General features: G+C 45.9%; 1 protein-coding gene across 1 annotated transcript; it reads right to left on the bottom strand.

Annotated features, from left to right (window-relative positions):
- Positions 1-18: 18 nt before the first annotated feature.
- Positions 19-27,222, bottom strand: LOC143926537 (di-N-acetylchitobiase-like). The gene is made up of 7 exons (XM_077450344.1): positions 27,026-27,222; positions 25,293-25,431; positions 22,108-22,316; positions 18,288-18,459; positions 8,210-8,307; positions 1,326-1,487; positions 19-1,238 (listed from the first exon to the last, which is right to left on the bottom strand). The coding sequence occupies exons 1-7, from the start codon at positions 27,143-27,145 to the stop codon at positions 1,053-1,055; spliced, it is 1,086 nt and encodes a 361-aa protein (XP_077306470.1). The 5' UTR covers positions 27,146-27,222; the 3' UTR covers positions 19-1,052.
- Between the last annotated feature and the right edge of the window lie 207 nt (positions 27,223-27,429).

Here is a 27,429-nt window from a genome sequence, read left to right as displayed (position 1 = left end):
AACCGAAAGATAAAAATAAACCTTATAAAATATTATTTTATTAAAAAAATTATATTCAGTGATGTAAACAGTTATTTACTCATTAGCCACCCCCCCCCCTTTTTTTTTCTTAGCCCAACTTTGGGAAATCTGAAAGTTCTCCCTGGCAGTGAGGCTGAGCCTGCGCAGAAAGGGTTAACACCTCATTTATTATAGAAAGTAAAAGCACTTTAAACTTACCCAATCCTCCACTCCCCCAGCAGATGGCTCTCCCCCACACTCGGGCAGTGGACTGTCCCTTGCCATCATAACATCCAATGTAGGGCTTAGGATGCTGCATTGGTCTTGATGAGGTCAGGACCTTAGACCAGTGGAACATGGGGGAGAAGACACAGCAGGGGGATCGGTCTAGTAGTGTGGAGTATTGGAGAATCGATTAAGTAAATCTTATTTTCTTTGCCCCCCCAGTCCTAAATGGACAGTTAACGCTTGCAATGCTGGTGCAACCCCACTGTAATGCTCCATTCACACTTGGGAGATTAGGAATCATGGGTAGTGGGAAATCGGTGCAATTCTGCCCACAATTCCAAATCGTGGCAAAACGTGCAATGCGTGTCATTCACCCTGAATGCCATTTCCAAAGGCATTGCGATTTTGCCATGATTGTTGAACAGAAAAACGCGAGTGTAAAAACGCACCTGGCTCATGGCCAATATTTGGTCCCTGAGCTTCTATGGCAAAGCAGTTGCGCACATAGCTGCCCTACGCAGAAACGTGTGCGAATCACATTTTTGAAATCGCGAGTGGAAACCCGCATTCTTGTCACACAATTTGCTAATGGGGCCTAAGGGTTGAATTTCTACGTTTTCCAGAGTTGGGCTTTAAATAAACATTGTTTTCCACCATTTCGTTTTCCACATTAGTTGATCAAGATAATCAGGTTGTGCTTAAAGTATATGTAAACCCTCAATTTATAGAACATTCCATACAGTTTAATATATCATCTATGATAGAAAACCTAGCGGCAAATCATTTGTGTTCCTGGGCTACAGGTGACGGTTTATCAGAAGCACTTATGGTGTTAACACTTTCCACATCGCCTTGGTTTGTTCCTGGGCTACCGGATCATCAGAATAATCCAGGAGGTCTCCATGCCACATCCCGATCCCTCGGAGACCGAGCTTCTTGACGTAGGTTGCCTTCAGTGTTATACTCTCCGGGTCATCGTACCACACCTGATGGATTTTCCCCTCTGTGTCCTGGTAAACATTTTATACAATGTGTCTTAGTGATCGTCATGGAAAGTACTAAAAGCAAAATACAGCGATACAAACAAACATACAAACCTTGTAATTAAATAAAGCAGCCTTCTGCACATCGTCCCATAACCGTCCTGTCAGAGAACTGTTCACCTGATTCATAATTGTCTTGTAGCCTACTTGGTTGCTTACTGCATCGCTGTATGAAGCCCATTGGAACGGACATTTTCCCAATTCACATTGGTTACCCTTAGAGAAATGCAAAATGTTAGTCCATTAGGAAGTTGACAAATTTATTTGTATAGCAGTTGATGAGAGATCACATGCACCATTACTTTACAAGTTCTCTACAACTTTCAACAGTTTCAGATTGACAGTTGGCTTTGGGAATGAACATGCAAGACTGAGTACTGTAGTTCAGAGGGCAATAATTGATTTTGTGAGGATAGATTAAAAAGTGCAATTCTCTGCTTAAAAAAAAAAAAAAAAAAAAAAGTCCCAAAGTTCCCAGCTTTAGTAACAGCAACTCCAAGGTACTTTAAATGTACCCTGTGACAGGGAGGCTCTGTCCCTATAGGTTTATAAGAAAAGGTGACTCAGGAGACTCATTAAGGGTTAATGCAAGGTTCAGAACTAGCATCTGTCCAGATCCTGTAGTTCTGAATCAGAACATTCAATCCTGAGTCCAGGTTTTGCTAAAGGCCTGCAACTTGGCTCACTACACAAGTGTGCAGGGTCATTATATAGTCAGGTCTGAGAATTGCTCAAAGCTCTAATTTTTGGAGACAACTTCCAGTTTGGAGACCGCTCCCAGTGTGGGAGATGGAAGGTCTCATCAAGGGGTCAGAGGGCCCAGCCAGAAGCAACGGGACAGAGGTCTCAACGAGGGGTCAGAGGACCCAGCCACAAGTCAGCAGGTCTCCAGGATTTAAGTCAGCTCCTATCAGGGGTGTCAGGAGAACCCCAATCCTTAGGCCTGAGGTGGGCCACGCAGCAGGGCACTGGGACTGAAGGCTAGAGAGCCAAGTGTTCTGAGAGAGAGCTGAATGACACAGTCAAAAGGCAAGAGGAGCAACCATGCTGCCAACAAGCAAGCCTTGGTATTTTTGTTAATTCATGTTATGTGGAATAAACCTCTGTGGGGCAACTGATGTACAAGTGAACTTTCCTTTAGTCAATAAAAGTGGGTTGCCACACCCTAAAACTGCAGTTTGGACTGGCGCAGCTCATTGTAAATGCACCCGCTACTTGAGTTTAATTCCTCAATCTCACAACCCATACAGTGAATTCCCCCTGCACTGCATGGTGTGTATTGGGGCGATTATATTATACTCATGTGGTTGGTGCAGTTTCCAATAAGTTGCGCCTCTCCCTCCCGCCGTAAAGACAAATGACGGCGGGCAGAATGCTCTCTTGTTCTGGGATATGTGACGTTGCCCCAGTCTCTCAGGCAGGCTGTGTCCCTGGGACACGGCATGACCCCAATCTCGGTAAAGAGCCGATGACAGGACTCTTTACCTATGTGATCAGCTGTGTTCAATCACAGGAAACGACAGTTATCAGCTCTCCTCACCTCAATGTAAGGAGAGGAGAGGCAATCAGTGACATTTCCTCACAGGGGAGATATGTACAGAAAATCAGGGCACTGATCATCAGTGCAGCCCCAACAGTGCCCAGAAGTGAAGTCAGTCAGAGCTGCCTTTCAGTGCCGCCTATCACTGCCGCCCATCAGTGCCACCCATCAGAACTGCATATTAGCGCCTCCTAATCAGCGCACATCAGTGAAGGAGAAAAATTACTTATTTACAAAATTTTCTGACCGAAACTAAAAACTTTTTGGGTTATTTTCATATTTTTTTTTTTAAACAGCAGGGATTAAAATGCAACCAAAAGAAAACTCCATTTGTGTGAAAAAAATATTATAACATTTTCATTTGGGTACAGTGTTGCATGACCGCGCAATCGTCATTCATAGTGACAGCGCTGAAAGCTGAAAAGTGGCCTTCGCAGGAAGGGGGTGAAGGTGTCCACTACTGAAGTGGTTAAACAAAACAGAAAGTTCACATAAACATCAGATGCCCACACAGGGGTTCTTCCACATCAACATGAATAGTCAACTGAAAATGCAGAGCCACCTCATCGGGGGCACTGCTGCTCTCCTTACTAGTCCCTCACTTCACTTGCTTAGCCTTTAGACACAGCGCTCTGCTGCACGGACCTCTGGATGATAATAATGATAATAATAATAGGGGTTCTCCTGACACTGCGATAAAAGCCCCCCCTGACTACTAGAATAAGACCTCCCATTTCCTGGCTGGGGCACCTCAGACCCCTAGGGGAGACCTTCCGTCTTCAACATGGGAGCCGTCTCCAAACTGGGAGCCCTGAGCTATCCTCGGGCTTGAGTATATAAAGACCCTGCACACCTGTGTACTCACCGACTGCGGGGGTCCCGTCAGATGCAATAAAATATCCATGAAAACCATAAACAGACAAGTAAATACCATGCACTGAAGCGATTCACGTAAAAGTTATTTTTCCCTGAGCGAGTAGCTGCTCGAGTATATGCTCAATTTGAATTACTTCCCACAAACTGCCGTCGTTGTAAGTCAGTAATTTGACATGACTGCCATAACCCCGGTATTTTCTTCAACGGCGGGCAGTCCACTTTCAGATAAAAGTGGTCCAAGTGGCAGACTCGCCGCGAGATCACTTTTATCGGCGGTGATAGAGGTGCACCCCATGCTCCGGTCGGGAAAGATGGCCACCACTCGGCTCCATAACAATAGATAATGGAAGCAACGTCAAACACCACTTCTGCCCAAAAGGTTTTTTTGATTTTTTTTTAATTGCATTTATGTGTAAATGTGACATTTGAGGGCTTTTTGACCCCAGATCTCACATTAAAAGAGGTCCTGTCATGCTTTTTTTCTATTACAAGGGATGTTTACATTCCTTGTAATAGGAATAACAGTGACTCAAAAAATAAAAAAATAAAAAAAAAAGCACCCTGTCCCTCCGAGCTTGCGCGCAGAAGCAAACATACACGCAAGTCACACATGCATATGAAAATGGTGTTCAAACCACACATGTGAATTATCCCAGCGACCGTTAGAGTGAGAGCAATAATTCTAGCAAAAGACCTCCTCTGCAACTCAAAACTGGTAACCTGTAAAAAAATTTAAAGGTCACCTATGGCGTTTTTAAGGGTCAACGTTTGCTGCCAATCCACGAGCGGGTGCAATTTTTGAAGCATAACATGTTGGGTATCAATTTACTCGGCGTAACATTATCTTTCTTTAATATAAAAAAATTGGACTAACTTTACTGTGGTCATTTTTTTTCCCAAAATTTTTTCGCTTGCAAGCTCGCTGCGCAAATACGGTGCGACAAAGTATTGCAATGACCGCCATTTTATTCTCTAAGGCGTTTGAAAAAAATATGTATATATAATGCTTGGGGGTTCGAAGTAATTTTCTAGCAAAAAAAAAAAAAAAAAGATTTTAACTTCTAAACAACAAGTTTGAAACATAGGCCGGGTCCTTAAGTGGTTAAAGATTGAGGGAACCCAAAACAGGTTATTATAGGCATTGTGGAACAGGAAAAATAGGAGGACCCTCCTCCCCCAGAAAAGGATATATTGTCCTCTCTGCCCCATCCACTCCATCATCGATTGATGTGTATTATTAAATCTTCATATGCTGGTGACTGTATCTAGCCTTTATAGTCTCAACATAGTGCCACTCATACAGGATGGTTTACTGTTCAACCACTCCCTGTATGTAGATACAGGCGAATACATAACAGGGTAAAAAAATCATTTGACCTAGTATCAGATTATATTCCATTTTGCTTTTAGTTCATTCCACTCCACCATATTCTACGTCATATCATCTCATTATTAACCCTTACCAATCCACCCCTACCATAAATTGCACTTTTAAATTTTCATTTACATTTATTGCTAACATTATTTTTGTATAGTATAGTGCTGTGGAATGGGTAATGGTCTATGGAATGGAATAGAATGAAACCAAAAAAAAAAACACAGCAAAATACAAAAAACAATCCATGTCCACATCTAATTATACATGGATTGTGCTGCAATCTAGTTTAACATGGAGGGGATATGGGGGAGGGAAAAAAAGTCTAAAGGAAATGGTTTCACCCAATCAAAACTCCTCCACTTATTTCACACAAAGCTTCATTATTCATAGAAGTGTGTTACATTCCACTCATGGTTAAGACCAAAGGGTTTTCTAGTATTAAGGTTGAAGATCCAGAATACTTTTTTTTTTTTTTTTACATAAGATTCTGAATTTATTCACGCCTCTTTTTGGTACTGTAACTTTTTCTACCCCTTGTATACACAAACTTGCCACATCTTTATTATTTGTCGCACGGTTCTTTTGTATATCGTATAAATAAATGATCATATAACCGATCTCTTAATCTGCAAGTTGCATAATTCACATGTAATAATGTACACTAAATATCTGGTATTGCAGTTAATGAAGGATTTTATCCCAGTATCTTTGTGGGTACATGTGCACATGTGTGTTTGAGCTTTGGGGTGCACACCCTGAATCTACAGTGCCTTGCAAAAGTATTCCCCCCCCCCCCCCCCCCAGCATTTTTCGTGTTTTGTTGCCTCACAACCTGGAATTAACATGGATTGTTTGAGGATTTGCATCATTTAATTTACAGAACATGCCCACAACTTTGAAGATGCTCTTTTTTATTGTGAAGCAAACAACAAATAGGACAAAATAACAGAAAAAGTCAATGTGCATGTCAGGGTCGTTACCTGGATGGTCGCGGTGCTGCCCGTGTTGGTGCGCGCCGATGTCCTGCGGTGCGTGCTGGGGTGCGTGCTCCTGTGCGTGCGGTGTTGCGCGCTCCTGTGGGCGCTGGTGCGCGTCGGTGTGTGCCCTCGCGTGCCCCTGCTGGCGCTGGTGCGCGTCAGCGCGCTGTGGTGGGCACTTCGGGTACCGCTGGTGTGTCTGCCGGCGTTCGGGGGCGCGCGCCCATGCGCGGTGCTTGGCGTCAAACGGCCTATTTAGGTCTGCCACTGACATCTCCCCGGTGCTGCCTGATCAACAGCTTCTCGGTTCCTGTCCCGTTGTTCGTATCCTGTGTTCCTGTTTGCTTACCTCCTGACGACCCGGCTTTCCCTTGACACCGCTGACCTCTGCCTGCATCTGACCTCGGCCTGTTTGACCTCTCTTCTGCCTGCTCCTTTTGTGCCTCTGCTGCCCGCCTGTTGCCGTACCCTGCCTGCACCCGGACTTGCCTGCTCTGCTCCTGTTCTGTACCCAGTTGCCTGTGTCCTATCTACACACCTGCTGCCAGAAGCTTCCTGCAAGTTCCTGCTCCTGGAGCCATATCACAGGCTCTCTTACCACTCCGCACTTTCAGCCACCTGTCTGCTCTATCAGGGGTTGTAAGTCGGACACGTACGGGAGACCACCCTCTGCCCAAGCGGACTCATCGGTTCGGTAAGTGCCAGCCTGACAGTGCATAACTATTCACCCCCCTAAAGTCAATAGTTTGTAGAGCCACATTTTGTGGCCATCACAGCTCCAAGTCACTTTGGATAAGTCTCTATGAGCTTGCCACATCTTGCACTTGTGAACAGCAATCTTTAACTCTGGCCACAGATTTTGTATTGGATTGAGGTCTGGGCTTTGCCTTTGACACACTTTAGCAGTGTGTTTGGGGTCATTGTCCTGCTGGAAGGCGCACTTTTGTCCTAGCCTCAAATCACACACCGCGTGCTACAGGTTTTGCTCAAGAATATCCCTGTATTTAGCACCATCCATCTTTCCCTCAACTCTGACCAGTTTCCCAGTCCCAACTGCTGGAAAATCCCCACAGCATGATGCTGACACCACCATGTTTCACTGTGGGGATGGTGTTCTTTGGGTAATGACATGGGTTTGCGCCAGACATAGCATTTTCTTTGATGGCCAAAAAGTCCAATTTTAGTCTCATCAGACCAGAGCACCTTCCTCCATACATTTTTAGAGTCTCCCACATGCCTTTTTCGCAAACTCAAAACGTGCCATTTTGTTTTTTGCTGAAAGTAATGGCCTTCTTCTGGCCACTCTGCCATAAAGCACAACTCTATGGAACGTACGGCTTATCGTCGTCCTATGTACAGATACTTCAGTCTCTGCTATGGAACTCCGTGGGTCTCTGTGCTGCCTCTCTGTAATGCCCTCCTTGCCCGGTCCATGAGTTTTGGTGTGCAGCCGTCTCTTGGCAGGTTTGCTGTTGTGCCATGTTCTTTCCATTTGGTTATGATAGATTTGATGGTGTGCCTAGGGATCAGCAAAGATTTGAATATTTTTTTATAACCTAACCCTGACTTGTACTTAACAACATTGTCCTATACTTGTTTGGAGAGTTCCTTGGTCTTCATGGCATAGTTTGGTTAGTGGTGCTTCTTGCTTAGGTGTTGCAGCCTCTGGGGCCTTTTAAAAAGGTGTGTATATGTAATGACAGATCATGTGACACTTAGATTGCACACAGGTGGGCATCATTTCACTAATTATGTGACTTCTGAGGGTAATTGGTTGCACCAGAGCTTTTTATGGGCTTCATAACAAAGGGGGTGAATACATACACATATGCCAATTATCAGTTTTTTTATTTCTGAAAAATAATTCTATGTATATATTTTTCTAATTTTACTTCACCAACTTAGACTATTGTGTTCTCATCCATCACATATAATTCAGATTAAAAAAACACTGAACTAAAGGCTGTAATGTAACAAAATAGATTAAAAAGCCAAGGGGGTGAATACTTTTGCAAGGCACTGTAAGTTGACTTTAACTGTACTAAGTAAAGCACCTAAAAAGAAAGCAAAGGAAACAAATATATTGTTCAACTACAGCTTTCCCTATGAATACATTAAAATTACAAAGCCGATCACATTCGCACACAGACATACAATAAAAACCTACCTTGGTTAAATTGAGACAGACATAATCATAACCATACCATGGGACACCCATTACAAGCTTCTTAGGATCAATTCCCATCTTAATAAATTGCTGGTAACCTGAAAAATAAGTAATTTTTAACAAATGTGTCATTACATCTATATTGCAAATCTTGTCCTTCCAAAAGACTATCCAACAAGAGACTGATTTCCAAAACAGAAGCCTTCAGGCACCCAAAACGTCTAGGATCACCATGTTAGTGCCCCGCGAGGGGCATTTTGCAGATGCCGACGTTATAAAAAGCTGGTATTTATGTAGGACTAAATAAGTCTGGAGTTCCAATATTCTTGTCAATTGCCCATCTAAAGACAGCTGCACTCTGAAAAAATACATTTTTATTGTGTCATAAAAGCAACAGAACACCGCAGCAAAACAATGTGGGGCATGAGAAAAGTCTACGCGTTTCATGTTACATCAGCACTTCACTTTTAAAAGCAGTTGTTACATAGTAGGCAAGGTTTAAAAAACAAACCTTCAAGTCCAACCTGTGTGTGATTATATGTCAGTATTACACTGTATATCCCTGTAAGTTGTGATCGTTCACGTACTTATCTAATTTTTTTAAACTATCGATGCCCCCCGCTGAGACCACCTCCTGTGGAAGGGAATTCCACATTCTTGCCACTCTTACAGTAAAGAACCCTCTACCTATTTTGTTCCCACACAAATAGAGCTTTCTTTTGGTGGTATTTCATCACCACTGGGGTTTTTATTTTTTGCGAAACCAAATTAAAAAAATGCCGACATTTTTTTTAAACAATTTTCTCTTCATTTCTGTTATAAAAATGTTGTAAATAAGTACATTTTCTTGGTAAATTTTGTAAAGAAGTACATTTTCTCCTTCACTGGTGGGCACTGATGAGGCTGCACTGATGGGTACTTATGGGTGGCACAGATAGGTGGGCACTGATGGGCATCACTGTTTTTGAGGCACTGGCAGGTATTGCTGGTGGGCACTGATTGGCATGTGTGGGCACACATTGACACCCATGGCCACCAGAGATGCCATAGCTGGTACCCCCCCCCCCCCCTCCGTCAGAGGAGCATTCAATTGGCTCTCCTCTACTCGTGTCTGTCAGACGCGAGTGAAGAAAAGCTGATAAACGTCTCTTCCCGTTTACATCGTGATCAGCCGTGTCCAAAGAGTGTCTGTCAGACTGACACGACGCAACTACGATCACCACGATGTGCACCCCCAGGGGCGTGCGGCGGCTTGTTATCCTGATCACGTCATATGACATCCGGTCAAGATATGGCAACCACTTTCCCACCGTCATTCTGCTATATGGCGGGCTGCAAGTGGTTATGGTTAAACCTCATTTCTTCTAATTTCAAGGAGTGCCCGTGTCTTGTTAAACTCCCTTCCGCGCAAAAAGTTTTATCCCTATTGTGGGGTCACCAGTACGGAATTTATAAATTGAAATCATATCCCCTCTCAAGCGTCTCTTCTCCAGAGAGAATAAGTTCGGTGCTCGTAACCTTTCCTCATAACTAATATCCTCCAGTCCCTTTATTATCTTTGTTGCCCTACTTTGTACTCGCTCCATTTCCAGTATATCCTTCTTGAGGACTGGTGCCCAGAACTGGACAGCATACTCCAGGTGCGGCCGGACCAGAGTCTTGTAGAGCAGGATAATTATCGCCTTATCTCTGGAGTTAATCCCTTTTTTTAATGCATGTCAATATTCTGTTTGCTTTGTTAGCAGCAGCTTGGCATTGCATGCCATTGCTGAGTCTATCATCTACTAGGACCCCCAGGTCTTTTTCCATCCTAGATTCCCCCAGAGGTCCCCCCCCCCCCAGTGTATAGATTGCATTCATATTTTTGCCACCCAAATGCATTATTTTACATTTTTGTGCATTAAACCTCATTTGCCATGTAGTTGCCCACCCCATTCATTTGTTCAGATTTTCTTGCAAGGTTTCCAGGTCCTGCAGAGAAATTATTGCCCTGCTTAGCTTAGCATCGTCCGCAAAGACAGAGTTTGAACCGTTTACCCCATTCTCCAGGTCGTTTAACAAATTCAATAGGATTGGTCCCAGTACAGAACCCTGTGGGACCCCACTACCTACCCCTGACCATTCAGAGTATTCCCCATTTATCACCACCCTCTGAACTCACCCGTGTAGCAAGTTTCCAATCCATGTACTCACCCTATGGTCCATGCCAACGGACCTTATTTTGTACAGTAAACGTTTATGGGGAACTGTGTCAAATGCTTTTGCAAAATCCAGATACACCACATCTACGGGCTTTCCTTTATCTAGATGGCAACTCCCCTCCTCATAGAAGGTTAATAGATTGGTTTGGTGAGACCATTTTCTTACTAAAATCTTGTATATAGCCCCTTATCATCCCCTCCAAGAACTTGCATACTATTGACGTTAGGCTAACTGGTCTGTAATTCCCAGGGATGTATTCTGGGCCCTTTTTAAATATTGGTGCTACATTAGCTTTTCTCCACTCCGCTGGTACCATTCCAGTCAGTAGACTGTCAGTAAAAATTAAGAACAATGGTCTGCCAGTTACTTGACTGAGTTCCCCAAGTACCCTTGAGTGCAAGCCATCCGGTCCTGGTGATTTATTAATGTTACGTTTCCCAAGTCTAATTCTAATTCTATCCTCCGTTAGCCATGAGGGTGCTTCCTGTGATATGTCACGAGGATAAACACTGCAGTTTTGGTTACTGAAGACAAGCCCCCCCCCCCCCCCATTCCCTTTGTGAAGACTGAGGAGAATAAATTAATTCAATACCTTCGCCATCTCCCCATCCTTTGTAACCAGACGTCCTTCCTCATTCTTTATGGGGCCAATATGGTCTGTCCTCCCTTTTTTACTGTTTACATACTTAAAGAATTTCTTGGGATTTTATTTTCTCTCCTCCGCTATGTCTCTTTCATGTTCTATCTTAGCCACCCTAATTGCACCCTTACATTTCTTGTTGCATCCTTTATAAAGTTTGAATGCTGATGATGATCCCTCAACCTTGTATTTTTTGAAGGCCTTCTCTTTTGCTTTTATATGCATTTTTATATCTGCTTTAAGCCATCCAGGACTTTTGGTCGCTCTTTTAAATTTATTACCCAATGGGATGCACTGGCTAATGCCCTTATTTAATAGGCTCTTAAAGCAAACCCCTCTCCTCTCTGTTCTTTGTTCCTAAGATTTTATCCCAGTTTATACCTTTTAGGAAGGTTCATAGTTTAGGGAAGTTGGCTCTTTTGAAATTCAAGGTCTTTGTATTTCCCTTATGTTTCCTATTTGTGTGATTTATACTGAAGCCAATTGACCTGTGATCTCCGTTTCCTAAATTGCCCCCGTATTTCCACATCCGTAATCAGGTCTGTATGGTTGGTAATCAGTAGGTCTAGTAACACTTTATTTCTAGTTGGTGCGCCTACCATCTGACCCATGAAATTATCCTGCAAGTCATTTAGGGACTTCTTATGCCACGTACACACGCCTGGACTTTCCGTCAGAAAAAGTCTGACGGTCTTCCCGATGGAGTTCCGCCGGACTTCCGAATGAACAGACTTACCCACACAGGAACGGACCAAAGCCCATTCTTTTATGAACGCGATGACGTACGATGGGACTAGAAAAGGAAGTGCAATAGCCAGTAGCCAATAGCTGCACTTGCGTTGTATTTGGTCCGTTGGACCAGCATACAGACGAACGTTTTTCACGATTAAAATCTGTCCGATGGACTAAATTTCTAACATGTTCTATTTCTTTGTCCATCTGTCTTTTCTTAAAAACATTCAGACGAAGTCCACACATGATCGTAATATCCGACGGAATGATTCAGTCTGACCTTTTCTGCTGCAAAGTCCGGTCGTGTGTACACGGCATTAGCCTTAGATGAATGTGTGGTTCCCTCCACTCAGTTTACGTCTGGATAATCAAAATCCCCCATTATAATGACACTTCCCATTCTTGCTGCTAATCCAAATTGTGAAAGGAGAGCCGTCTCCCCCTCCCACCTCAGGTTAGGAGGCCTATAGCATACTCCCAGTATTATTTTCCCCTTAGACCCCTTTCACACTGGGGCGCTTTGCAGGCGCTACATCGCTAAAAATAGCGCCTTGAAAGAGCCGCTGCTGTCTGCCATGATCTGTGGGTCGTGGCAGACATTGAGTCCACAAGACCCGCTGATCGGCTCCAGCTGTGCAAAATCACGACGGGAACGAGCTGCTGGCGGCGTGTGCTCGCATCCAAAACCCTGAAGTGCAGAATCACACACACACACACACACACACACACACACACAGCGATGTAGCAGAAAAAGCGGTAAATCGCTGATGTAGAGCGAAACATGTAGACTTTTCTCATGCCCCACAGGGGGAGATTTACTAAAACTGGAGCATGCAGAATCTGATGCAGATATGCATAGTAGCCAATCAGCTTGGACAAAAAACATGTTAGTGGATTGGTTTCTACGCAGAGCTGCACCAGATTTTGCGTGCTCCAGTTTTAGTTAATAGATTCTATAGTGCCTTGTTGCAGTGTTGTTTTGCTTTTATGTCACAATAAAAATGTTACTTCTTTTACATACACATACGTCAGTCTGACAAACTGAGTTGGCCCTCGTGTGGAGCATTGTGTGCAGGACTGTCAGCAGACCGACCTGGGAGCAGCATCACAAAGTTGGAATCGTTAGCCATACAAAGTAACACATCTGCTAGGATTAACTCTCTTAAGCTGGTCATACAACTTAAAGTGGTTGCAAAGGCTGAATTATTTTTTTTTTACCTTTATACATTCTATGCATAAAAGGTAAAAAAAACCTTCAGTGCGCTGTTCCCGCCACAGGCCCCCCTAATACTCACCTGAGCCCCCTGTCGATCCAGCGATGTGCACAAGAAATTCGGCTGTCCCAGGACTCCCTCTCCTCATTGGCTGAGACAGCAGCAGGTGTCCATTGGCTCCCACTGCTGTCAATCACAGCCAGTGAGCCAATGAGGAGAGAGGGGGGGAATCTTATGGGTACATAGAGCAGCAGCTGGCTGCTTTCTCTAGGGGCACCATTTGAGGGGGAGGAGATGGTAGCACAGGCGGGGGACCCGAAAAGAAGAGGATTGGGCTGCTCTGGGCAAAACCACTGCACAGAACAGATAAGTATGACATGTTTATTTAACCACTTCAATACTGGGCACTTTCTCTCCTTCCTGCTCAGGCCAATTTTCAGATTTCAGCGCTGTCACTTTTTAAATGACAATTGCGCGGTCATGCTACACTGTACACAAACAACATTTTTACAATTTTTTCCCCCACAAATAGAGCTTTCTTTTGGTGGCATTTGATCACCTCTGTGGTTTTTAGTTTTTGCTAAACAAATAAAAAGAAAAAAGATCAAAAATGTTGAAGAAAAATAAATAAATAAGTTCTCTCACTCATTGATGGGCACTGATGAGGCATCACCCATGAGATGTCACCAATGAGGAGGTATTGACAATGTGCACTGCTAGGCGGCACTGAAAGGCTGCACTCACTAATAGGCATCATTGATGGCACTGGCATGCATTGCTGATGGGCATCTGCCTGGGCACTGATTGGCATATCCCTGGTCATTTAGGGTGGCATACCTGGTGGGCATCCTTTGTGGGCATCCCTGGTGGCCCTGGGCGGGCATCCACAGGGGGCAGCGCTGAAACAATTTAGCACAGACCTCCCCTGTCAGGAGAGCCGCCGATCGGCTCTCCTCTACTCGCGTCTGTCAGACGTGAGTGAGGAAAAGTCGATAAGCTGCTCTTCCTGTTTACATCATGATCAGCTGTGATTGGACACAGTTGATTACATGGTAAAGAGCCTCAGTCAAAGGCTCTTTACCAAGAACGGTGTTGTGGTGTGTCAGACTGACACACCGAACCACCGATCGCCACGCAATCGCGGCTTATCCTGCTGGACGTCATATGACGCCCAGTCAGGATAACTGAGCCACTGCCCGGCCGTCATTTTGCTACAGGCGGGAAGTGGCTCCCAAGGGTGCGACTCAATCTAGAGCCCAGCAGGGCCGCAACCACCATGCAGCCTGTCCATACTCGGGTCAAGGGCAAGGTTTAAGTCCCCAAGCCAAATGGCAGGGGTGCCGGGGTATTGGGCCATGAAAGACAGTCCCTCAGACACCAGGCCAGCCGAGTACGGAGGCGGTATATACAGGGCCAGGATAAGGTAGCGTCTACCATGTACAGTACAGTGCAAAAAAATAAATCTCCCCTGAGGATCAGTATGCAGATCAATCAGGTGAAATTGCAATGTTTTGGCGATTAGCAGAGATACACCCCGGGAGTATGGGGTATGGGGTATGGGGTATGGGGTATGGGGTATGGGTCGCGTGATACGCCCATCCGACACAGGGTCTTCTAAGGGCCAACTGAAGCTGGCCTGTAACATGCGTCTCCAGCAGTGCTATTACGTCGGCCCTGTACGTCTTGAGACAAGCAAAAACTGCCGTGCGCTTAAGCTTATCCCGGAGTCCCCGGACGTTCCTTGTCAAAAATTTTACTGGAGCCATACAGCTACAAGGTACAGTCTAAGCACCAAAGACGGTCCTACCCCATGCCCCCCCCATAATAAGTGCGATCTTATCAGTGCATGTAGTGAAAGTATTAGTTGTACCAAAAACTCAGAAACCAAAATCCTATAACAAAACACAAACAGAGATTCCCCCCCAAACCTCCCGCCCCCCACCCAGCTCTCAGCACCCTCAACTATGCCGGAGCATGCACCCCCAACTAGCCATGCAGATGTCCGCACCCCCTGAATCAACAGAGCCCAGGGCAGCCTCCCTCCGCCGCCTGGATCAACTATCTCTCCAGGAGGGCAAACATGGCATGGCACTGTACACAGGGCGATCACTCGCTGTATCAGACCCCAGGAGCAGCCGCGAAAACCCGAGTCTCGGACCCCGCCCCCGGTTCCAGAAAAACAGACAATTAAAGCATCAGCAAACAGCAATTTAAACAGCAGTAGTAAAAATGGAAAAATACAAGAAAAAAAAAAAAAGGGAAAAAAAATAAATAAAAAAAATTGAAAAGAAGGCAGAAGCACCCGTCCCAGTAAAGTTCACCACAGTAAAGGGAGATCCACGTGCAAGAGGGCTGGAGTCCGCCATCAAAGGGGTGGAAAATTAGTAGGGACAAAACCATATATGCCAGGATGGGTCTAGCCTGGGTCCACAGGCAAAGTGGGGGCAGACATGGGCAATACCGGGACACCCGGCACACAGGGACAAAGTGGACGGTACCAGCCCCCCGGTAAATAGCTTCAGGAGAAGTCAGGCAGGGTTCTAGGGACCAACAGTTAATAACAGACCCAGCCACTGCAGTGAGTAACGGTCATGGCAGAAAAGAACACATGTCCCGGGCAGTAGACAATCAGCCAGCAGATAATAGTCCCAGCCGATACAATAATCCGGCCTAGTACCGCATAGAGTACATACCAGTCCACACACTAGGGCCGACGATTCCCGTCAGCCTCTCGCCGGTCCAGCCACTCCACTACCTGCGCCGGGTCATCAAAAAAATGAGCACGGTCCTCTCCCAAGACACGCAGCTTCGCCGGATACATCATAGCATACTTCAAGTGATTGACCCTCAGCCTCCGCTTGACCTCGAAGCGAGCCCGTTGCTTCTGGACCTCCGCGGAGAAGTCCGGGAAGGCCATAACGTGTCCCGCACGGTAGGGGATATTACCTTTCTCCCTGCTAAGGCACAAGACGGCATCACGATCTCTAAAATTCAACAATTTGGCAATAAGTGTCCGGGGCGGTGCACCCTCCGGCGGGCGTTTATCCGGCATACGATGTGCCCTTTCCACGATAAAGGTAGTGGAGAAAGCTTCCCTACCGTAAGTCTGGGCCAGGAGGTTCTCGAGAAAGGCAGGTGGATCAGAGCCCTCCGCTCCCTCCGGGAGGCCTATAAAACGGAGGTTCGACCTGCGGGATCGATTCTCGAGGTCGTCATGCTTCTGAGAGAGAAGATGGAGTTGGTGCCTCAACTCTTCATGGGAGTGTTGCAGCGGGTGGAGCACATCCTCCGCCTGGCTAATCCTGTCCTCCGTCTCCTTCACACGATCCTTAAGCTTGGACATGTCCTGTCTGATGAGGGATATGTCCACCCGAATCTCCTCAATTTTAGTAGTAAGAGAAGACTGGCAGGCCGAGATAGCCTCCAGCACCTTCTCAGTGTAGTTCGTCGCCGGTGGAGGAGAAGGTGCCGAGGAGGCGCCATCTTGAGCCGCCTCACGATCCTGTCTGTGGTATTTGTCCAGGGAAGACATCGCCGCGCTGTTCTTCCTGGAAGGAGACATGGCAGGCCGAAGGCTGGGGTATTAATCCAGCGATTCCCGTGGGTATTTAGCTGTCGCTGATGCACAGGATAGGTATGCAGGATAAACCGAGAGCGGAGCACAACTCACGTGCGACCTACTCCATCGCCGTCCAGGCCACGCCCCCACAGGCGGGAAGTGGTTAGTAAAAAAAAAAAAAAAAAAAAAAAAAAAAAAAACCCCACCACAAGCTTTAACCTGCTTGCATCCGCACTATAACCGAATTATGGCTACAGTGCAGACCTACATTGCTGGGAGGCTGTCATATGACCATATGACGCACTACCCTTAGTCAATGAGACTCAGCTGATCACATATCGGAGTAAGAGGCCGATCCCGGCCCCTTACCACATGATCAGCTGTCAGCCAATGACAGCTGATCACGTGATGTAAACAGAAGATCGGTAATCAGTTTTTTTTCACCTCACACTGACAGCGTGAGGAGAAAAAAGGCTGATCACCGGCTTCTGTGAAAGGGACATCATTCCCAAAAAGGAAGAGCCACAGCCATCTCATCTGTGCCCACCAGTGCATATCAGTGCCACCTGTCAATGCCCAGTGGTACCAATCAGTGCCCAGTGCCACCTAGCAGTGCCCATCATTGCCACCCATCAGTCTCCACCAATGCCACCTATAAGTGCCGCCTCATCAGTGACTAGTGCCGCCTTATTAGCAGCCATCAGTGAAGCCTTATTAGTGCCCATTAGTGCAGCCTCATCAGCGTACATCAATAAAAGGAGAAAAAATTACCAGTTTGCCAAATTTAATAACAAAATATAAAATTGTTTTGTTCAAAGTTTTTGGTCTTTTTTCATTTTTTTTTAACAACAAATTTAAAAAATCCAGCAGTGATTAAATACCTTCAAAAGAAAGCGCTATTTGTGTGGAAAAAAATAAATACATTTTTTGTTTGGGTACAGTGTTGCATGACTGCGCAACTGTCAACGTGTGACAGCTCTGAAAGCTGAAAATTGGTCTGGGCAGGAAGGCGGTTTAAGTGCCCAGTAAGCAAGTGGTTAATATCCCTTTAAATCTCTTGAAAAATATATAGCTGACATTGACTAGTGTGTGGGATTCCTGGTGTGGCACACCCCTCCTTCTGTTGACGTTAGATATTGAAAATAAGTTCCTCTGGGGCAGGGACTTAAAGTGGTTGTAAACCCTTACAAACCACTTTGACCTACAGGTAAGCCTAGATTAAGGCTTACCTGTAGGTCCAAGAAATATCTCCTAAACCTATATGGTTTAGGAGATATTTGCCCGAAAACGGGCACAGCTGTCTACGGCGCATGCGCCGTAGACAGCGGCGCGCAGGCGCACTGAGCGCGGCATTCTCAGCGACGGAGCTGCTGCGCGTGTCGGCTCCCGTGCACATGCGCGGGAGTTACGTCATCACGGCTTCGCCGAATGACAGCGGCGGAGCTGCGAGACCCCACCAACAAGATGGATGCGGCGAACTACAGGGGACAGCGGCGACTTCGCTGGCTCCTGTGTCAGGTAAGTGACACATAATGGGCTACTATGCGATGCATAGTAGTCCATTATGCTTTGCCTTTGCAGGGAATGAAAGAGGAAGTAAACTCATCAGGGTTTACTTCCTCTTTAAGTCAAAGCTTCTACGTGCTATGTGAAGAACTGTGGAATATACAGGAAATCATTTAAAAAAAACGAAACAAAAAAAACATGTCATAACAAGATTTCCACGCTCACCGGTTATGGTTTGGTTAAATGCTGCGTTGGCTCCAGCAATACATTTATTCCAGCTCGGAGGCGGCTCATCGTAGGACATTACAAACAAAAAGTCAGACAGCTCCGCTATAGCAGAATAGTTGTAGCAACGCATAGCCACACAATTAGGATTCCACGCAACATCGAACGTCACCTGCAATTAGAGTAACATAGATTGTAAAGTACATCTGAATTAACTCATGCTATGCATTAAAGAAGTGGTGGTCAACTTTTTTGACCCCTGTCAAAGGGCTGTGCATAAAGTTGTGAATATTCATTATCAGCAGACATGCAACAAAATATAGTCAAAGATTATGGTAATGATACAAGAGATGGTTAGAGACTGCAGGCAGAATACAAGGGATATAATTCGGTCGATGGTCAGATGGCAGGCATGGTACAGGAGAGGTTAAGATACTGGAGACATGGTACAGGAGATGATCAGGGCCGTGGCACACGATACTAGAGATGATCAGGGCCGTGGCACACGATACTAGAGATGATCAGGGCCGTGGCACACGATACTAGAGATGATCAGGGCCGTGGACATGTTGCAGGAGGTGGTCAGAGATTGTTACAGGAGTAGTTGGAGACTGGGGACATGCTTTGGGGAAACATTCATGGACTTGAGACATATTACATGAAGACAATTGCTGCTATAAAGGGCGGCATGCGGCCCCTGGGCAGGGCATTAAAGCCTAGCTCCCAACCAATTTTTATTTTTTGGGCAGAGTGGAAGGGATTGAAGATTGGCCAGGACTTTATAGTGGTTCCCACTAAGGGGGTTCCTCCTAAATTTTCCTACCTTCCTCTTGGTATAAGGAGTGGTGGGTGATCTCTCCAGCAGGTACACAAACCTGCATGCAAATACAGCCTGCCTAGGAAAACCCGCTCCTTCACACCGACACCTGCTTGCCAAGGCATTTTGATATCAGCACACTGCTTGCACCAGGGCCGCTCCCACAAGCCATGATCTGCCTACATTTCATAGAAAGAAATAGATAGATATAGATAGAAAAAAAAAAAAAAAAGGACAAAACTATTTTACTTATTTGGGTACAGCGTCGCACGACCACATTGTCAGTTAAAGCAACACAGTGCCGTATCGCAAAAGATGGCTTGGTCATCAAAAAAAAAAAAAAAAAGTCTTTATTTGAAAAAAAAAAAATCTGAATAAAATCTTTAAAAAAAAAAAAAAAAAATAGATAGATAGATAGATAGATAGATATATCTATTTTTTTTTTTTTCAAAATATACCAACCCATTCAGTTCAAACAAATTGTGTGTGTCAGAATTTTTTTTTTTCCCCCAAAAAAAAAAAAAAAAAAAAAAAAAAAAAACTGACAAAGACAAATGCATTGCCTTTCATTACTTTTTTAACTGAATGGGTTGTTTTACAAGGGGAAGGTTCACATATACTTAAAACACATTCTCTTTCTGGCTCAACCTGAATTTCTTGCCAGGTCACAGCTTTCCAGATACTCAAAAAACAAACAAAAAAAAAACAAAAAAATAACAAACACACTCTAATGCAGAGAATTTTAACACAAGCTCATCACTTCTATTGCAGTAACCCTTTTGGTGTTGTTACCGATATGTGAAAATTTAATGTCAATGTATTAGAGTCGCATGCATTTTTTTTACAGGTGCAGGCAAAGTAAAACCGCACAGGAAACGCATCTGAATCAGCCTCTCTGTGGCGACGGCCGCACTCAGCCTCTCCATGGTCACGGATTTGTTCCATCTCTGTGTATCAACCGAGGCCAGTCACTTCACTGGGTATATGTGAAGATTTACAACCACTTTAAGCCCCCCTGCCCTTGCTTCATAGTGCTCAGACGTGGCATTTGCCTGCTTAGGCATACAATGCATCATGGGGAAAAAAAAAAAAGTAGATGCATGCTCCCACTTATCCAAAAATGGGTTATTGGGGAGCCATGAAATATTCTATTGTTGGATAAGGGGGAGCATGTAGCTCTTTTCTCCATTTTTTCCATGAACCATACACGATTGTAGCTAAGGGATATGCTTTCCAGAATTCAGTTCTTTCTAACAGGTTTGTTGGAGCGAGAGCAAGAACTTCCGATCCGGGTCTGCTTTTGTGTATCCGATTGGATGTGGGCTGCAATACGTGGATGTATGTCCTGATTACATCTGTCCACCCATAGGGATTACATTGGTCCTTTGTTCTTCCGGCATAAGATGGAGGAAAGAATGGAAAGGACACGGATATCGCATGTGGGACATCAGGATCTAACCTGATCCAACTCTGCAAGGGATCAGTCCAGGATTTCTTGCCGAGACGAAATGGAAGGTGACATGTGACAGGACCCTAATGCCCCATACACACAGTCGGAAATTCTAACAGAAATTGACTCAGATTGGATTACGTTGTCGGAAAATCCAATTGTGTGTGGGCTCTATCGGTATCACGTACCTGGTAGTAGAGCCTGATTGGACGAAGAAGACCTCCCTTACACCTCTGACTCGGGGCTTCTGATAATGTGAACAGAAGGCGCCAGAGAGCAGAGTCGCACGAGTGCCAAGGAATCTTGCAGGCAGCAGGGCGGATGTTCTGATTGGCTGGAAAAGATACCAGAAGATCTTGGCAGGCAGCTGGTGCAGGTGACAGCAACAGAAAGCAGGGTCAGGCAGGCTGGGTCATACACGGCAAGACAGTCAGATGCAGGGTGCAGGCAGCAGCCTAGTCAGGAGACAAGCCAGGTCTGGGACCAGATGAGTGCGCACAGGAGCCAAGGGAGAAGGCAGTAGAAGGGTCACAGGACAAGCCGAGGTCAATGCAGGTGGAGTTCAAGGGATGGTCAAAACAAGCTGCGTTAACAGACAGATCAGGCCACAGGTTTCACGGGTAACAGAGCACACAGGAGCTGAGACGAAGCAGCACTAGAGGCAGGCACTGGCTGGTTTTAAATAGACTGTTTCACACAGTGACAATCATGGGTGCGCACGTGTGCATGCAGGCAAGTGTTGGCACGCATGGGAGTGCGCAACGGCTCCTGTTTGCGTGCCAGTTCGCGCATGCACACTTCTATGCGTCAATGCTTGTTTCCTATGAGCAAAGGGAATAAGTGTTCTGCGCTTTGAAGTACTTCTAGAGGGACGAACTTGTCTGCTGGCATGTGCACCCTGACAATCTGACTTTTTCTGTTGGAATTTCCGACAGAAAAGGTTTGAGAGCTGGATCTAAAATTTTCCGACAACAAAATCCGATCTGACTTTTTCTGATTGTGTGTAGAGAATTCCGATGCACAGAGTGCCATGTATGCTCAGAAAAAATTTGGAGACGAAAGCTATTGGCTACTGGCCTCTACGTAGTCCCGTTGTACGTTTTGTACATCACCTCATTCCGAATGATCAGATTTTCCGACAACTTTGTGCGACCGTGTGTATGCAAGACAAGTTTCGGCCAAAATTCATCGGAAAAAAAATCAGACGGATTTTGTGGTCAAAGTGTCCGACCATGTGTATGGGGTCTTAGAGCCTGACAACTCATTCTGTTTAAGAAAAGGCTCTTGGGAGATGTAGCATTGGGGGAATGTCTACAACAATAGGGAATGAGTTCCCAGCAGCTGACCCTACATGAAACTTACCATAGTTATGATGTCACAGTGAGTAATAAAAGTGGTTTCCCAGTACAGGAACAAGGTAAAACAACTATGAATAATCTAGAGGTAGAAAGATATGTATGGGGGGTAAATTTGGGCCAAGTCTATAAAAATCTTTTAAACTCTGTGACTGGTGCTCTCTAAACAAGCAAGAAAAGTAAAAGCATCTTGGTCACCTGAGATCCCGGGATTTCTCGGTGGAAGGTCTCGGTGGTTTCATTCACCAGATCTGTTAGAGCGTAATACTCGGGTGTATGTGGAAGTACCGACTGTTCAATGTCTAAGTTGATCCCGTCCATATACTGAGTCTTGGCCAGGTTCACCATCCCTGCAATCCAGGCAGATCTCTGCTTTGGGTCTACGATTTCCTTCAATGGTACATCGCCTACAAATAGAGAGAATCAATGCAAAGAAGATTTAGGATCGCTCTTGGGAAGGTTACAGCATTAACAGGACAAGTTCAATTGCTTTTTTAATAAAAATACACTATATTTACAAAAGTATGGGGACACCTGCCTTTAGACGCACATCAACTTTAATGGCATCCCGGTCTTAGTTTATAGGGTTCAATATTGATTTGACCCACCCTCATCAGCTAGAACAGCTTCAACTCTTCTGGGAAGGCTGTCCTCAAGGTTTAGGAGTGTGTCTATGGGAATGTTCGACCATTCTTCCAGGAGCGCACTTGTCCGACACTGATGTTGGACGAGAAGGCCTGGCTCGCAGTTTCCGCTCACATTCATCCCAAAGGTGTTCTATCTGGTTGAGGTCAGGAATCTGTGCAGGTCAGTCAAGTTCTTCCACCCCAAACTCACTCACCTATATCTTTATGGACTTTTCTTTGTGCACAGTCATGTTAGAACAGGAAGGGGCCATCCCCAAACTGTTCACACAAAGTTTGTCCAAAATGTCTTGGTATGCTGAAACCTTAAGAATTCCCTTCACTGCCAAGCCCAACTCCTAAAAAACAACCCCACACCATAATCCCCCCTCCATCAAATGATTTGGACCAGTGCACAAAGCAAGGTCCATAAAGATATGGATGAGCGAGTTTGGGGTGGAGGAACTTGAATGGTCTGCAGAGTCCTGATCTCAACCCGATAGAACACCTTTGTCATGGTGTCCCCTATATTTGCACACTAGGACAAAAAGTTGAATTCTGCTTTAAACATTTAACAAGCAATAAAAGTGCTTTAAGCCAGGATCTCACTAACCTCTATAGCTGTATGTACTCTGCAAAAAAAAATAAAAAATGTCAGACTCGATGGACTACTCTGTCTTTTTCTTCCGTCACTTTTCTATGTTAAGTTTCTTGTTCATCTGTGCCAATGTTTGTGACATTTGCAACACAGAAGCCAATGGCTGGGAACTAATTACTAGGAAAGGTTAGGAGGGGTTGGGCTGGGGGAGGAAGGGACTGTTTTAGGGCAGTATAGTCCTGCATGACCGGCCTGAGCCTCAGTTCACACTGGTGCCATGCGGGGAAACCCAGCGATTCCTGTGTGCTTCCCGCACCTGAATCGCACTCTGGATCACACAGACATCTGCGAACCGCTGGGGAAGTCAATGTTAAAGCGGAGTTCCACCCAAAAATTGAACTTTGGCTTTAATGGAAGGTGACCCCCTGACTTTTTTCTGGGGGGGGGGGATACCCTCTTTTTAGAGGGTCCCAGCTCCCACTTCCTCCTGGTGCACCGCAGCAACGGAAGGGAGATCACTTCTCCCGCCTCCATCTCAGCAATCATCTGGGTCATTGGCACTGATGGGCAGCACTGGCAGATGGCACTGATGGGCAGCACTGGCAGATGGCAATAACTGGCATTCGCAGGGGGCACTAACTGGCAGGTGGCACTGGCAGGTTGCACTGGCAGGTAGCACTGCTTGGCACTGGCAGGTGGCACTGGATTGCACTGGCAGGTGGCACTGGATTGCACTGGCAGGTGGCAATGGGTGGAACTAACTGGCATTGGCAGGTGACACTGGCACGTGCCACTGGATTGCACTGGCAGGAGCCACTGCTTGGCAGGTGGCACTGGCAGGTTGCATTGGCAGGTGGCAGTAACTGGCATTGGCAGGTGCCACTGGATTGCACTGGCAGGTGCCACTGCTTGGCACTGGCAGGTTGCATTGGCAGGTGGCACTGGATTGCACTGGCAGGTGGCAATGGGTGGCACAGATTGGCAAGTGGCACTGGATTGCACTGGCAGGTGGCACCAACTGGCACTGGCAGGTGGCACTGGATTGCACTGGCAGGTGGCAATGGTTGGCACGTGGCACTGGCAAGTGGCACAGGTTGGCACTGATTTGCAAGTGGCAGTGCATTGCACTGGTTGGCACTGGCAGGTGGCACTAACTGGTACTGTCAGATGGCATTGGCAGGTGGCACTAACTGGCATTGCCAGGTGGCACTGGATGGCACTGGCAGGTTTCACAGCCGATAAGGTAACTGTGAAACGGAATGCTCCATGCAGTGCTGCACTGTGTGAAACTGTATGGAGAGAGAGGAGCTGACAAATTCAGCGTGATGTCAGAGGTGGGCGGGACCCGGAAGCTATCCAGCCAATGATTGGGCTGCTTAAGAAAGGGGAGGGGCCACAGATGTATCGGTCCGCCCAGATCCCATCCCATTGGCTGGTGTTGGAAAGCTGGGTCCCGCCCACCCTGACATTAAGCCTAAATTTTGACAGCTCCTCTACACACAGTTTCACACATTGCGGCGCTGCTCTGCCAACAGTGTGTGGAGAAGGAGGAGGATGTCAGAGGCTGCTGAGCTGCTCTCTTCCTGCTCCATCCCGACTACCAGACAGTGCTCTGTGTCTGGAGGCACCAGACACAGAGCAACAGAGGCACCTGTCAGTGACAAAAACCCAAGCGCCAGGGCACAATTTCTAGTTGCAACGGCAAACTGGCGCCTGGGATTTGTCGAGCCCTGCGTTAATGACACCCCCAAATCGAATCGCAGTGTAAACTATGAAATGGTACAGGAAATGGATCACATGGGTGTTCACACTCATGCGATCCAATTCCAGTGTGGACCAAAAAAAAAAAAAAAAAAAGTGTGAACCAGCATAAGAGATTTTGTATTTTTCTACTTTTGTATATATTTATTTATTTTTCTCGTTGACTTTTTAGTTGTTTTTGCAACTGTGCTGTAACCTTTTCTATTCTCTACAAAGTTAATAAAACGACATTTTTAAAACAAAAAAAGTGTCTAACTCAGCCTGCTGGATGCCGACAATATATTCACCTGTCCAGTAATGTTTTATACCCTTTACAATGCATTAGTGACCCGGGTTATGTATCCTGTAACAGCATTCGATGAGCCCATGTATTATCCAGCCATTTTTAATGCCGTTCTCACCCTGTAGCACGAATCTCGCTCCTTTGGAGTGTGCGAAGCACATCAGTTCGGGGTCATAAGGTGCAAATAAAGCCACTGTGGTCACCTTAGACCAATCATAGCGCTTCCAGTTTTTGCCACGTACATGAAAGACATAGACCTAGAAAGAGGAACAGAATGAGGTCACTGGTTATTAATCATATTTTGCTCATTCTGAAGAACCGGCAACACCCCTAGAGAAGTCCCCGCCGATCATAGTGCAGGACAGACATTTAGCAAAAACTTCCAGTCCAATGCCGAAAATGCTGAAAAGTGATCTGAATGTGGATCGATCTTCAGAAGGCACTCCACCAGGAGTGTGAAAGAGTTCTTAGGGCCAGTTCACACCACATGCAGTCCAGTGCGTTATTTTTTTCTGCATCAAAACTGCATTGACAGTAGACTACCTGTACAAGTGCAGTCAGTTCCAGTGTGTTTCAGTTAAAAAAAAAAAAAAGAAAAAAAGTAGAACATGCTGAATTTTTTCTGCACTGAACTGTACTGTATTATGGTAAAACACAACAAAAAAAATCTGTGAAATACACATGTCAAGGTAAAATGCACTGGAACACATAAAAAATCACGCATGCAGAAAAGCATCTGGACTGAGCTTTTATGGAGTAAACTGGCCCTCATGGAAAACATCCCTTCTCATCATCTTCCTGACCAGCAATTGTCACGGAATGTATAGCTACAAACTCTGCATCTCTCAGATCAATCACCAATCAGATACCAGCTCTCCTATCTCTGCATCTCACACAGCAAGAGCCAATCAGAAGCCAGCACTCATCTCCTAACGCGTCATTTCCCAGAACAACGAACTATTGAAAGCACTCAACCCTTCTGCTGGGTTCACACTGGAGAACACAGCGGCTCACAGCAGGGGTCCGGTCCGTCTCCATTCACTGTATCAGGTCTGATATCTGCACCCCCCCAACTCAATAACTAATCAGATGCCAGCACTCCTCTCATACGTCTGCACCCCTCCCAGATCAATAACCAATCAGTTGCCAGATCTCATCTCTTAACTCTACATCCCACACAGCAAGAACCAATCACTTGCTTCTTGCTTATCTCCTACTTCCGCAACCCTCCCAGATCAATAACCAACCAGATGCCAGCTCTCATCTTTTAACTCAGTTGGCAGCTCTCCTAACACTGCATCCTGCTGATCAATAATCAATCAGATGCTAGAATTAATCTAAATGCACCCCCCCCCCATCAATAACCAATCAGATGCCAGCTCTCATCTTTTAACGCTACATCCTGCTGATCAAGAACCAATCAGATGATAGAATTATTGTAACTGCACACTCCCCCCCCCCCCCCCCCCCCACCCAATCAACCAATCAGATGCCAGCTCTAAACTTTTAACTCTGCATGCTGCTGATAAATAACCAAACTCTGCACACTCTCCTCCCCCCCAATCAATAACCAATGAGATAGCAGCACTCATCAACAACTTCTGAACCTCTTCCAGATCAGATGTCAGCTCTCATGTCCTAATCCTGCACCCCCCAACAGATCAATAACCAATCAGGTGCCAGTGCTCATCTTTTAACTCTGCACCCCACAGATCAATAACCAATCAAATGTCAGCTCTCATCTCCTAGGTGGCAGTGCAGGTATGAGAGCTGCTGTGTGATTGGCTCTGGGCTCAGTGATAGAAGGAGAAGCAGGAAGTTCCAATGTGAGGATTGCGGATCACAATGTACCTCGGAGTCCCGGGAGTGTTGGATGGGATCGCAGAGAGCCGGATCGGAGCAGGGACAGGCAGCCAGGCACACAGCAGCCCCGATCACCAGGATCAGACACACAGCACCCATCCCCCCCATCCTTCCCGCACACCGACCGTCCTGCCTGCAGTGCCTGGGAGATACACCGGGGGGCGGGGACTGGTCAGCAGGGGGCGGAGATTGACCAGCAGGGGGCGGAGATTGACTAGCAGGGGGCGGGCCCAGGTGCTGATTGAATGACAGATGAGCTACTTCTCATTGTACAGAAAGGGAAATAATCAGCAATGATTGCAGAACCCAATCAGAGTACAAGTCAGCTGATGAGGAAAGAGTTCTGATTGGAGGAGATTCTATGTGTATACAGCCCGTGTACTATTACCAGA

This window comes from Lithobates pipiens, unplaced genomic scaffold, assembly GCF_037356315.1.
Source record: "Lithobates pipiens isolate NorthernLeopardFrog02 unplaced genomic scaffold, aLitPip1_a1.2 Scaffold_23, whole genome shotgun sequence".
In the NCBI taxonomy this organism is placed as follows: domain Eukaryota; kingdom Metazoa; phylum Chordata; class Amphibia; order Anura; family Ranidae; genus Lithobates; species Lithobates pipiens.
The sequence above is the reverse complement of the archived record's forward strand: the minus strand, read 5'-3'. Positions and strand labels throughout refer to the sequence as shown.